At 43.1% G+C, this 13745-nt stretch overlaps 1 protein-coding gene across 1 annotated transcript in view; it reads right to left on the bottom strand.

Moving 5' to 3' along the window:
- LOC146190812 (fatty acid hydroxylase domain-containing protein 2-like) overlaps positions 1-13532 on the bottom strand; it is a 68473-nt gene extending 54941 nt beyond the window's left edge. Inside the window, exons 1-2 of the mRNA XM_084599844.1 lie at positions 13422-13532; positions 1107-1292 (exon numbers count right to left, since the gene is read on the bottom strand). Of these exons, the coding sequence (XP_084455970.1) occupies positions 1107-1255 (149 nt within the window). The 5' untranslated portion in view covers positions 1256-1292; positions 13422-13532. The remainder of the gene's footprint in view (positions 1-1106; positions 1293-13421) is intronic.
- Positions 13533-13745: the final 213 nt, after the last annotated feature.

Below are 13745 nucleotides of genomic sequence, written 5' to 3'. Positions count from 1 at the left end.
GAATAAAATTGCACTTGAAGTTTTTTCATGCTTTTCATTATTCGAATGCTCGTGTTGAACGCGGAAAAAATTCTGCAACTGCCTTTATATAAATCCAACCGTGTTGACCACGGTTTTAAGGCCCGTGAAATTGCAGCTAAAAATGAATTGTTGAACGTCTTTCTTTCATAAAACCTCCTAAAACCATTAGGAAATGGAATAAGCTACCGAGTGAGGTCGGGGGTACTGCATCGAGTGGTGCTTTTTTTTTTTTTCCAATGCTGTAAATGCATGCATGTCCAAGTTCTTTACACTTTTGTCTTTTTTGGTATCTTTACTGTCCACTTTGCCTGGGAGCTGAGATGTGGTGGCTTTATGTAGTTAACTCGTAGTAAACAAATAGAGCTTAGTTTCTTGATAAAATTGCATATTAAAGTAAGCAATGTACTATGTTTCTCTATCCTTGATAGGCAATAGGTTGTCTTAGTGTAGCAGCAATATTTGTGTACCTTTCAGAACAAACATTTAACCAGCTGAGAATGCAGACAGTCAACGTTTTGTCACTTAAATTATACGCATAAGATATTTTTATTCCATTTTATGCGCTATTCCTGATGCATTCACTTTTCTTTATAAATGGATAAGCGTACACATGTTTCACCATTTATTGCTACTAGCATCCACGTGTAAGTTTTTCTATATGTCTGCGCTTCATGGGCACCAACTAATTATTTCCGGGTTTTATGTGGGCAGACAATAACAGGCTATCCATTTTTTCTAACTTCACGTATGCATGCAAAATAAACTGCTCGTATAAGATCAGCTTATATAGAGAGCGAGCTATATCTGTCTGTGAAAGGTACCTTCAAAGGCCACGTTGGTTTGCCCTTTTTCCCCTTGCCCTCAACCGCAGTCTCCCTGTATCCGATGTTTCCTCAGTATAACCTGCCTATACATTCAGCAACCCTGTACCCAACGTATTGCTAAACTGACTATACCTGATACGTTCCTGAAGGTAACAGCGGGAAATACGAGGACCGAGAAAAGAATACACAGGACAAGTTCACGTGCTTAGCGTACAGCTTTCGAATCAGTTCAGAGCACTGCGGCATTGTCCCTCTACTGACCTGACGATGGCTGGACCCCAGACGTAGGTGAACGCAAGCAGCAAGACCCAACAGAGTAGGGTGCCCAAAAGGAGACGTAGCCTTCGGCCACTGATGGCGATATTCTGTGCAGCACCGAGTGATGCCATCGAAGACGGGGACTGCGTCATGGTGTCCGCTGGTCACATATCACTCTATGTACCTGCGCTGGAAGGCGAGCAACATTCGACAGAGTGCGTTAGGAACGGCAACTAATTAGCATGACTGTTAAAAATGGTTTTTCCACGCCTCTCTTTTCGCAGCTCCGCACTTTTCAAGGTAACGCAATTACACTGAAATTAAAAGTAGTCTGTTAAAGTGATAAAGCTTGCACGCAGGTCGCTTGTACCACGAACCGCTTAATAATAGGGACTGATCAAGCGCCAACTTCGGGTGCCTCAGACCTTTTTTTTTTTTTTTTTTCCTTTGGATTTTCCTTTGGTGGTCCTTTGGATTTTACAAAATACGTTCACTTGATACAATAACGACCCTCAAGTTTCAGTGGCAAACATAAATCTGTACAGCCAGCATCCGTTTAACCGAATACTAAAGCGACAAAAACGAAGTTCTTTCCTGGGTAATGTATTTAGGAAACTTTTATTCTAAAGGAAAAGAGAAAAAAAATCGGGAGACATTTAAGCTCCGCCTTTAAGGGTGTGATGAGACAGCATTAATGGCTGCCGCTAATCGGTCTCAGGATCCTCGTACACCTTCATACACATCACTGCTCATTTAATCACTAAGTCCTTACCTTGCAACCTTATTTTCTCACACATACCAATTGGCACACAGTCGGAGGATATCATAAACCAGACCAAACCTAATTACGTGAAAGCCCACCGGACATATATGTATGAAACCCCGCTTCGGCCTAGGTGTAGCGTGTCTGACAGTTCCTCCGGTGGCGAAGTTGACAGCCCCTGCCAGCTCGGCCATGTCATGTGGTCTTGTGACGTCACGCAACTCGCCGACCAATCAGTGACTGGCTATGTCTCCTGCCAACTACCACCCAACTAACGCCAGATCTTCTGGAGAACAGGGACTTTAACGCCGCCGCGTTAATTAGCACATAATATTTTCTGCTGCACATTTACCCCTTTAGCATACATACATGCGGTATCCTGGTTACTTTCAACTGTATAATGATGGCGCCAGTCCTAAAAATGAGACCGTCCGCTACGAATATTTAAGCTGACACAAGCAATGATATCAAAGAATGCAGAGATATACGCTTTTATCTGGCCCTCTGATTCATTTCATCGTTGCAATATCTGCATATGGGTCTTTATAGAGGATTATGGCGGTCATGCAGCGCTGTAAATATCTTCCTTACTTTGGCATATGGCTCTACCACACTTTTGTTGGGCTATGCCCGCGTGACTGCTGAGGTTGAGGTTGCTGAGGTTGCTAAGGTTGCTGAGTTGGGGCTGAATGCGAAGTCGATCTGATACATTGGCGGTTACTTTAATAAATACTTGGCAGGCAACAATTGCACAGTGGGTGGAACAGCGCTAAGGCACGAAACACACAAGAAGAGAAGCACAACAGACGTGCTTCTCTTCTTGTGTGTTTCGTGTCTTTGCGCTGTTCCACCTACTGTGCAATTGTACCAACTCGCCCAACTGTCCATCCTACTTGCAGGCAACAAGCAGTAAACAGACTGGTCCGCAATACTTCACTTCTTTGTCATACGAAGCACTTAAGTAATTTCCCAAGGCTACCGAAATTTTGCGTACTACAGTGTTACAGTGTTACAATGAATAGCCAAATATTGCCTTATTCGTGGAGACGCCGAGATGAATGCAGTCAGTGGACAAGTATGCACGCTATTACTCTCACTTCTCGCCTTCATTTCTAGATATATGCATTGCGCCGTTTTTGAAGTTCTGTCGAACTGAAATGAGCGAAAAGTATGGCTTGAGCCAAACTATAGATGGCTATTATTTCATCGATCGATTATCTTAGTTTCATACGCTAGTATCTCTCAGTACAAGTTTGAAATCTCACATTAATTTGGAAACAACCTAAACGAAACATTTTCTTTATGAAGTTGACCGCGCAGAAAGCCAACATTGTGTGCGTGTCGCTGTGAATATGAGCGTATAGCTTTTTGCTTTCTTTTTTCTCGAAAACAGCTCGAGACTGGAATGGCATTCCATCCAAAGTGGCAACCATCACCAACTTCAGCCAATACAAAACCGCCATCGAAGATATTTTGTATTCATATTAAATTTCACAGACCACCCCTCATGTAATGTCCCCTGACCTTTGAGGAATAAATAAATAAATAAATAAATAGCTCATCTATTACTGCATTGCCCAGAGCATCACAATTACAAGAGGACACAATTGAAGAGGAACCTTAGCACTCCTTTCAAATAACCGTCCAGTCCTCGAAAGCTAACAGGACCGTGGACGAGGGGTACGCTATAAAAACGAGCACTCATGGCAATTATATCAAATCAAATGAAAGAAAAATTCAGGAACACTAAGGTTCTGCCTATAAGTATACGAAGTGATAGTGTTAATGGCTGCCGTCCGTAGGTCCGCTTCTTGACCCTAGCTCTCGCATAATCACTTTGATACTCGCTAAATTACTCATCCCTTAATTCACACCTCTATCTCGCACATACGCATTAACATACAGTTGTAAGCTGCTTATTTATGTGAAAGACCACTCGACATATATACTTGCCTGTATAAAGCCCCCCTTTAACCAAGCCGTGCGCACGTGCCTGAGTGGCATAGGAGCAGCGTGTCTTACCCCTCGCCCATCAGTCCTGGAAGGTTCGATTCCCATCTCACCCTCCCATCTCAAAGGAGAAACGGGAGTTAGCAACGCCTGCCATGTCACGTGGTCTTGTGACGTCACATAACCCGCCGACCAATCAGTACTTAGCCATGTCACCCGCCAACCACCACCTGCACGAGCCATGCCCGTCGTTTTCAAGGAGAAAGCCTTTATAGGCTCATGGGTGTGCGCAAAGTGTCCGTCCGCAAATTTGTCAAACCGACTCTGTCGAATAATAAAGAGATTTGTGAGTAAAAGAATGGTTGTATGAGGTAGAGGGTGAAAAATGTCTGTGTGTAGAATTTAGTTGACAAGGAGTAATTAATAAATGCATTAGAATCAAAAAAGTCAATTCGACGTCAAAATAGGCATGAACATTGATATAGTGTGCAGACGTCAAACAAAATGTAAATTATGCAAAAACGTTGATAAGCTTCAACGTCAGGCCTCGTCACTGCATTACAACATCGGATACAGCCAAGAATAAAGAACATAAAAACAGTAAAAACTGTAAAAAGTAATATAGAAAAAAAAAAACAAAGAGCAGCCAAAAGAGAAAAATAGAAAGAGTAGTAAAAAAGTGAATCTAGTGATAGATCGAAAACTGAGTGTCGCAGCGATAGCCGGTTTGACACCAGCTTTTCAATTCGAGGTTTTTTATTAATCATACTTAAATTAGGTTTTCGGGAAAGGAAGGAGCCTTATGCTTTTGAATGGACTCCACGAAATTGTGGACGTGTACACATAACCAGGTCAAGATTCATATTTTTTCTTGTATTTTGTACATTGGTTTATCAGAAAGGAAAAGCGCAGCATCTGTCTGACTTTCAAGGTTGCCCAAGGTGAAGACCTTAGTGACGCTGACGGCTAGTAAACTAGGTTATGGGGATAGGAAGGAGTCGACGCCACGGAATTGTGCATTCTTACACCTTATCAGATTTTTCTTCTTTTTTTTTTTTTCTTATATATTGTACATTGTTTTATAAGAAAGGAAAGGCGCAGAATATGTCTTCGACCTTCAACGTTGTTCAAGATGACATCGCACAACCCAGGCTGCCTCTCAGTTTGTTTAATAGGTTCATAGGAAAGGAGAGGCGCAGTATCTGTCACACTTGTTGTGTGAACACCTGAACTGCACCGTAAGGAGAGGGAGGAAGGTGGGGGTGAAAGTAGAAAGAGCGGTGCATTACCAAGGCGGAAATTGGTGCCACGGCGAAATCTCTGCATCGCGGCCAATGAAGCTAATCCGCTTCAGAAGAATAGTAAGAAGAAGAAGAAGAAGAAGAAGAAGAAGAAGAAGAAGAAGAAGAAGATGATGATGATGATGATGATGATGATGATGATGATGATGCTGATGATGATGCTGATGATGATGATGATGGCGATGATGATTATGATGAAGGAAACAAATGAATGTCAAGAGCCGCAGCACTTAAAAGAGATCTAAGTGCCTCCAGCGAATTTTTCGCTCACAAAGCCGGCAACGTCGAAATTTTCAGCAGAATTGTGCATTTACCGCTGCAACGTTAAAATAATTATTCAACGTCACCATAGATACCGCAGAACACAGTCAAAATGTCACTATAAGCGGCTTGTCGGGGACTTCGCTGTTTGGTGGCGACTGTGCCCACTGAAGAGGTTCCGCGAGAACAGCGGCATACTTGAGAATTACTGGTTGTTACTTGAACTCAATCACTCTCGCGCGTATCCAGTATATTTCGTGTGCTGACGTTATTCAGTTCAGTTCAGTCGTTCAGTCGTGTCCGACTCTTCGTGACCCTATGGACCATGTCACGCCACGCTTTCCGGTCTCTCACTATCTTCCTAACATCACATAACTTCATCTGCACTGCCTCGAGGATGCCATCCAACCATCGCGTTCGCTGCCTACCCCTTCTCCGCCGACCCTCAACCTTTCCCAACATCAAATCTTTCTCCAGCGACTCCTCTCTTCTCATCAGATGACCAAAGTAGCTGAGCTTTAACTTTAGAATTTGACCCTCCAATTTGCTGACGTTATTAGCAGATGATTACAGCTACAGCTGGACAAATATTTGAGCCGTTCACATTCACGGGTCTGTCTGTATGTCCTCGCTTGCTTTTATACTCACCTGTCATTGCTTTTTTTCGACGCTTGCTGTCATAGGCTTACTCATTGCTATTGTAGTTATGTTCAGCTATTGGGAACTGTTACTTTGCATTTACAGTGATTATACTCGCTCAATAATGTTGCTTTTCCTGACTGACTCGTACTATTTTATATGTCGCAACTGTGATGTTGTAGTTGCTTTGTTTTGTCGGCAGAAGTGGTTTCTTCAAACTTATGAAATGATTTATCCGGCGTTGCTACTAGAAACCTCCTTGGAGATAAAAAAGGAAAACGTAGAAAGTGATTGAGGTAAACAACGGATTATCGTGATGAGGGGATTAAAAACACACGCACAATGGTGATCCATAAAGGTGTCATGTTCAGATGTTGTCACCTTAAGCACGAGTCCAAGCGCTGCAGGTCATCACACCGAAGAAAAATATAAGCGCTAAAGTAAGCCCTGAAGAACAACAAACAGCCTCACACAATACCCTCTGTGCCCAAAGAGGTCCATCGCAATTTCGGAGGTTCTTTATTGAAATGCACTGAATGCCTTATTTCGTGGAGCTTGTCTTTTCGTTCTGCCTTTCCTTTGGCTCGCCTTTGTTCGGGGCTTAGGCTTAGTATCGACCCGTCTTGAGACTTGAAAGGGGACAGAGCACAATCGTATTTGGATTTTCTTTCCAGTACATTTTGTCTCTGCCGCGGCCGTCCTTAAGCCCTCCGGCATATCTCCTTCTTCGAATTCGGTGTCTTTATTTTTACTCTGTAAAGTATTTTACTTTTCTAATCGATTTACAAAAGAAAGAAGAAAAAATTCTCCCAAGGCCCTGCCAGGAACACTTTATCTCTTCCAGTCAGGTCGTGAGAATGCGGCTGGGAAGGAGAAAGATTCAAGTGCGCAAGGATTTCTCCTGTGAAATAAACAGAAAGGGAATGGATGTTGGTGATGCAAGAAGCGTGAAGTCCATAGTTGGCAGAACAAGAAGAGAAGAAAAGAAAACGCATTACGGCCAGAGAGCTCAAGGACGATGCCAAACGTACTTAGCTTCCTATGCATTGTTGCACTGCCTTCCGGTGGCGAGACAGGCAACGAAAAAAGAAGAAAAAAAGCCGTGAGCTTTGACAGCCAACTCGACCCAAGAAGCAAACCGTAGCGGTGACGTGTGTCTTTAAGGAAACGTACTGGAGCCGGTTAGCTGGTTTCTGACGGCCGCTTTTGCTCGAGAAAACAAAAATATGTACTGAGCTGAAGAAGTTAAATGCACGCGTGTCCACAAACCTTTAGATTCCAGCAAAAACAACGCACTCGGAGTCTGCGACAAGGGTGGTAGGAAACAGGGAGGATACCGTTTCTTTTAAATGGCCTTAACGTTGGTTAAGCGCTGGAATAAAAGGAAACTGAGCATGTCTGGATGAGAGATTATGCGCTGACGTTCAAAGCATAGTCAGCGTTTGAAACGGCTGCGAGATCCGCATGTTCCTATAGTGGGCGAAACGCGAAAATAGTCCTATTGCGAAACCACTCGATGCGGATCCTAGAATCGACGCAACTCTTTCGGCTTTCCTTATAATATCTAACAACGTGTGCATGTGCCATTAGCATTATACTGAAGCAGTATTTATGGCATTTATGGCTCATGAGCGCAATGTCATTCTTTCAGGCATTATTTTTGTTTCCTTATGGTTTTAGAAGTTATAGAACGATGAGATGAAAGCTTTTTTTTTTTTTTTTTTTTGCTTAGTTTTACAGGGACGATGAAAATAATTGGTTCAAAGCAGTTGGGCAACACATTAGGACGTCGAGAAATACCCTTTGATCACCTGCTAAAAGACACTGTCCCCGCTATCATTTTCATCAATGTAATTATAATCACATAATCTTTTAACTATTCATTCCAGCTGCTCTGACTGATGAGAGCGTTTCTTTGAAAAAAAAATTAAGATCATGAATTATATGGCATAGGAAAAATAAAGATTATACAAATCCCTGAACTGTGCATCGATTTCTGCCTACCTTTTGCGAAATAATTGCGTTCAGGGGATGGTGGATGAAGGAAAATAAATCGAACTTTAAAGCAAGTTAGTTTAGCAATTATAAAAACACGCAGGCTTTCATCATGCACTGACAGATGGCTGTTGGAGTCTAGCTCACGCTCCAGTTCAGCGCCATGCATGGCAGCCTACTACAGCTGGTGCGCTAAGCATACACACCCCATCAAGTGCCATCAGCTTGGCAGGAGCTACGAAGTATAATACACATCTATTTTAAAGCATAATGGTACTGATTTATGCAATAATTATGCCGATTATTGCAGTGAAACTCCGTTAATGAAATTTTCATCACTGTACCGGAGAAAACTTTTAAGTGAGAGTCGAATTTTTGACAACGAGACCAAAAAACCCTGAGAGTATTCCAAGCCACTGTGTGCGTCTATTTCTCGAAACACACACAAAAAAAAAAAAAAAAAAAGAAACGGCAACCACTGATTTCGTCTTGCGACAACTTTGCATGTCAGTAGATATTTTTCAGAATTCCGCCAAATAGTGCAGTGCAAGCAAGCTGCCGCATGAGCCAACACATATACTTCTTCTAGGACGTTCAGGACATCAACAGCTTTCCGTGTGTTGCAGCACAGCATCGGAGGTGACTGAGTGGTTAGAGCACTGAACAGCTGAGCCCGAGGAAGCGAGTTCAAATGCTGGCTGTGGTGGTTGCATTTCGATGGGGGCGAAACGCAGTCGCCCGCGCACTATGTGATGTCAGTGCGAATTAAAAAAAGAAGAAAAAAGAAATAAAGAAACGGATTGTCGAAATGAATCGGGAGCCCTCCATCATGCTGCCCCTCAAAGGCGATAGCATTTTGGGATGTTAAATTCCTTACACCGTGCCATTTCCCTTCGTTCCCTCCACGTCCGCTGCTGTTTCCCCGAGTGTCTCATGAAGAACGAAACACACTCGATATTTAAAGAGAAACAAAATGGTCGAGTGAACGGGCAGACAAAAAAAAAAAAAAAACTGGATGACAGGATGACATTTTAATTTACATTTGTGACTTATTCCACACATACTCATTAAATGGTAAGATGCGACATTATATAAAAGACCGCAGACACATATATGAAATACCAATTTAACCAACCGCATACGAACGTCCCTGCGTGGGCCTTGTGGCGGCGTTTCTGACTTGGAATATCAGGGTCCTGGAAGACTGATGTCCAATCTAACCTTGCCATCTCAAAGGCGTAGCACGAGTTGGAAGCGCTTGCCAACTCGGCCATGTCACGTGGTATAATGACGTCGCAGAACACGATGACCAGTCAGCACGCGACCATGTCTCCTATTAACTATCACTTGCTGCCATGCCCATAAGTTTTGGCTCACAACGCCAAAGCCAGGTTATTTGGGGACCGGGTATATTTAACGCTATCGCCTTAAAACCTATGACATATGCAGTCTCCGGCAATATATCCTCTTTTCGTTTTTCCTACGTGTTCACTTATAGCGCTATTTATTTGATTCCTGCGCTCTCGGGCCCGTCTTTCCAATTGAGCAATGTTAAAACTACAAGCCTGCGTTACCGTCCAGCATGCAAAACAATGCTACCCAACTTGAGAATAATGCTGTATGTGAAGCCGCTAAACTTAAGACGTGAATTAAATAAGCGCTATACGGATGATCAAAGAAACCTATTTGTTACACGAAAATTTTGCTAATGCTAATTTATGAGAGAAAGAAGACCAGAAAGCAAAAAGAAAGGGAAAATAGATTACCCCAGTATAAGAACTGGCAAATGTAGAATGTACAGAAAGCTATATAGCTCGCCAAAAGGTTTGAAGGGTGGATACACTTTCCTGTCGCAACGCTCTCCGGATAGTAAATGGTTGTCATTGATGTACTGTGAAAGCTTGCGTAGCCCGTACGTTATAGGCTGAAATTCGTTTTGTTTGTTTTTTCTTCGAGTGGAAAATCACAAGGTCCAAAGCGGACACAATAGAAATTTCTGTCGTCTATTTCATTTTGAAATTCTTGGTTCAGGGGAGCCAGAAAAGTGCAGCAAGACAATTAGAATACTAGCCGGACTGTAGCAACAGCAGGCAAATAAAACCAGGAAAGAGTAAAAAATCAAAGTCGATTAGGACTTCAGTGTCAGAATTCAAAACTTATGCGTCTGTTTGCTTTGAACGCAGAGCATTGGAAAGCAGGAAGCTGAATGGACCCCCTGTCACAGCACCTAAGCTGCCCACTGCTGTCACAGCGGCTTTAGTGACGGCCCATTTGTTTTCTATATTTTTTGTCGAGACATAATCCTCGAGACGTGAAGAACAACTCCAAATAAATACACTGAATAGAAAGCGGCATCAGATACAAGCCGGTCTCTTTGGCAGGCTTTAAACTACAGATCGGCTTACATTGTGTCCGACCTTTGATGTTTGGGGAAGACCGATTTTAATAAGAAACGGGAGACTTGCCTTTCCGGCGTTTTTGTGTCCAAAGAGAAATTGCGCTTTAAAAAAAAAAAAAAAAGGAAAAAAAAAAAAACAAGAGGACCTCGCTAGCGGCCGCTACGTCGACCAAGACTACATCAGTCATTTCCAAGTAAAGGTACATAAAATCAAACCGGCCGGCGAACCCATGGTTTTGACGGCGACCAACAGCGTGTCCGAAATTGCAACCTTCGGGATTTTCGAGGGTGCTGCGTTACAAGAGCCGCCTGCACGAACCGACAAAAGGGGAAAATATCGGCGTCAAGCTACGCTGGTCTGGGGTGTTTACAGGCTACAAGGTCGACGCTCTGGGTTTAAGCATTGGTCAATTCTCAAGAGAGGCAGCGATGCAGTGCTGCTGTGCACGGCAGTTTCACTGAAGCTTCGCTTCTGTAGGAGATCGGAGAGCGAAAAGAAACAATGCGATTTAACCGGCGGTAACATGAAACGGCCGTTCTTGACTGATATGCGAGAATGTACATGTATTTTGGTTGCAGCTGTTGACCTAAGGTTTCCCTGCGTGGTGCCTCGTATTTACGTACTTCTTTTGTTTACTTATTTTCTATGTTGTTCGCTTTTTTTTTTTTTTTCGCTTTAGCTCAACTCTGGGGGGGGGGGGGGGGGGGGGGGGGGGTAGAACCTCGCAAGGCAACTGTGATGGATGCTGAAGCTGTTTTCGCTGCATATTACGAAGTTCGTATTGCGCTGCCTTTTACTCAACAGTCCGAACTAATTACATAGTTTTCGGCCGTTTCGAGTTTCAATATTACGATGAACAGGTGCGGAACACTGTGGAATATCAGCTTCCCAGTTTCAGGGAAATCAGAGCCCAAATATCGCAATAAACACGAAAGGAAGACCCGTCTTACGACTACCAGTTAAAACGCCCTTTGTTCGCAGTGTGATGCTCGGTGCCCATCTTTCTTATTTACTTGAAAAGGTGAACTTCGAATTCAGTAATCTTATAACTCGGAAACTACTCCTTTCGTTGCCCTGATAACCCCCCTCCACCCTTTTCTCGTTCTGGGTACGGGGGGCGGATAGGTGAAGAGAGGATGAGCAGTAGTTGATAGCCGCATATCACCTCTATTAAACATTAACACCAAAACAGCGGAAAATTTATAGATTAAAAGACTTTTAATAGCCGCATCAACAGAACACTAGTATCCACAATCTGTCGTTTCTTAGCGACAACACAATGCGCATTACTGCATGTTTTCTTGAGGGGCGATTACAGCAAGAAACGAAAGAAACTGTATTTCGTTATTTTTACAGAATAAAAGGACAAAGTAGAAAATTCAAGTATCTGAAATTTTGAAATGTGCTTTAAAGTTTAGTTGCCATTTAGTACACCTACCCTCATTACTATCGAATATCTATAGACAGATATGTCTAACTCATCACTGAACCCCGAGTCAACAGTGGTGAAAAGAGTTATGTCGCGCATGGTTCAGTCAGGGAAATCATTGGTATATAGCGAGTGAAGATGTGGGAATGGAATGAATTCGCTGCAGCATCGGCATGCCAGTCATTTCGGCCGTGATATCCATACATGCTGTCGCTATATAGTGAGGAATGTCTCATTTCCATGTTCCGAAACCCATGGCTGGCATGCAGTGGGCCCATCCAACCGGGAATTTCTCGCTCATGACTCTATTACCACCAGGTAGCTGCTTTCAGAACGGACTTCCGTACCACCAATTCGATCTTCAATAGGCATTTGGCGCCGCCACTTTTCATTATGCGCCCTGGTAGCATGCGATAGGTACCCCTAAAATCACTGCGAAGCAGCTCACACGAAATGCCAAGCGAATCGAGTAAAAGCAATGGGTGCGGAACATTTCGTGTGCGACGAAACAAAGCAAGCCACTGTACAGTGTCATCTACAAATCAGAACTGCATTATCAGAAACTGAAAATATTAATTCTCTTTATGTCTTCAAACCACTGTAAAATCGGCATAAGGCAACTTGCTCCAGATAAAGGGAGAAACTGCTAGTTTGGTGCCCTCTTACCTAACAAGTATGCGGACATGTGTAGTATTTAGACGCACAGCTGTTTACTGCATTTTCTTTTTCTTTCTTTTTTCGTGAAGGAGAGAGATAGAAGCCCAAACCAGTGCAATAAAACTGTCACATATAGACGCAAACTGCACTATGGCTTTTTTGTACGCATAAATGAAAGCAATTCCGATGTTGGCCAGCAATTCTAAAGAAGCACATCCGTGTGTTAGTTAAGCTGAAATGTAGTTAATTCCTAGATGTAGGCTTTATACGTTTAGGGACTGAGTCACCTGCGGTCGCTATAATACTTTTTTTTTTTTCGCTCGAGCGGAAAAAAAAAGTTACACTCCATTCGAAAAACCTCCCAGATTGAAATATATCGGGGTGATACCGGCAACGTCATTGTTTGAACTCAACGAAGAAAAGAATGTAAGCTGAAAGCAACTGACATAAAATGAAATTTTTTCCTGACTCTCTACAGCGATATGTCAACAAGAGCTGGATTACGCTAATCACCAGCAAAGTTAACTATCTATACCGACAGCTTTTATACCAGAATTAAAGCGCAAGTCAGCTATGGACTGTTTCTCACATTCTGGACCCATTTGTGAACCTGGCAATTTCCCAGACACAATACAATAGTCACTTCTTTTCTATTCTAAAAGGGTCTTAAGCAGCTTCCCGCAAGGTTTATTCAGATGATAGCGATAAGTGTGTAACACAATCATTGGTAGGAAGAAGCAAAAACAACAATAACAAAAAAATGGAATGAAAAACAGAATATTCGAATGGCTACATTTATCCAATTCCGCAGTAAACGAAGACAGCTCTAGTTCGAGGATACCGCGCACTTCGTTTTGCTGAGAAATACAACGTGCGCAGAAATGATGCTCTTAGCATAATAGCTGTGAGATTGATTGTGCTTACCCGTGAAAACATCTGCGCCCTTGCAGCAATGGTAACAACGCGACTCAAGAGGCTGAATGGAGAAGCAATTGTCATCTTGCACTCCCCGCGAGCGCAAGCCGAGAAGACACCCCTCCCGCTACCCCCTCTTCGGTGGGAGGTCACGTGGGGCGACAAGTTTCTGCGCTCCACACCCTTCTTCGCTTGACGACACAAAGCTGTTTCGCGGACGGCCCGTAGCTTATCGCTTCGCAGTTTTTTCTCACTGACCTCCTCACCGTTGGGACGACCCGAGAAGACACCTACTCCTTCGTCTCATTCAAGTCGGCGTACACCTCTCGCGAC

This window comes from Amblyomma maculatum, chromosome 4 (genome assembly GCF_055883805.1).
Source record: "Amblyomma maculatum isolate TAMU_Amacu chromosome 4, ASM5588380v1, whole genome shotgun sequence".
NCBI classification, from domain to species: domain Eukaryota; kingdom Metazoa; phylum Arthropoda; class Arachnida; order Ixodida; family Ixodidae; genus Amblyomma; species Amblyomma maculatum.
Note: the sequence above shows the minus strand (reverse complement) of the source record. Positions and strands in the feature narration are given on the sequence as shown.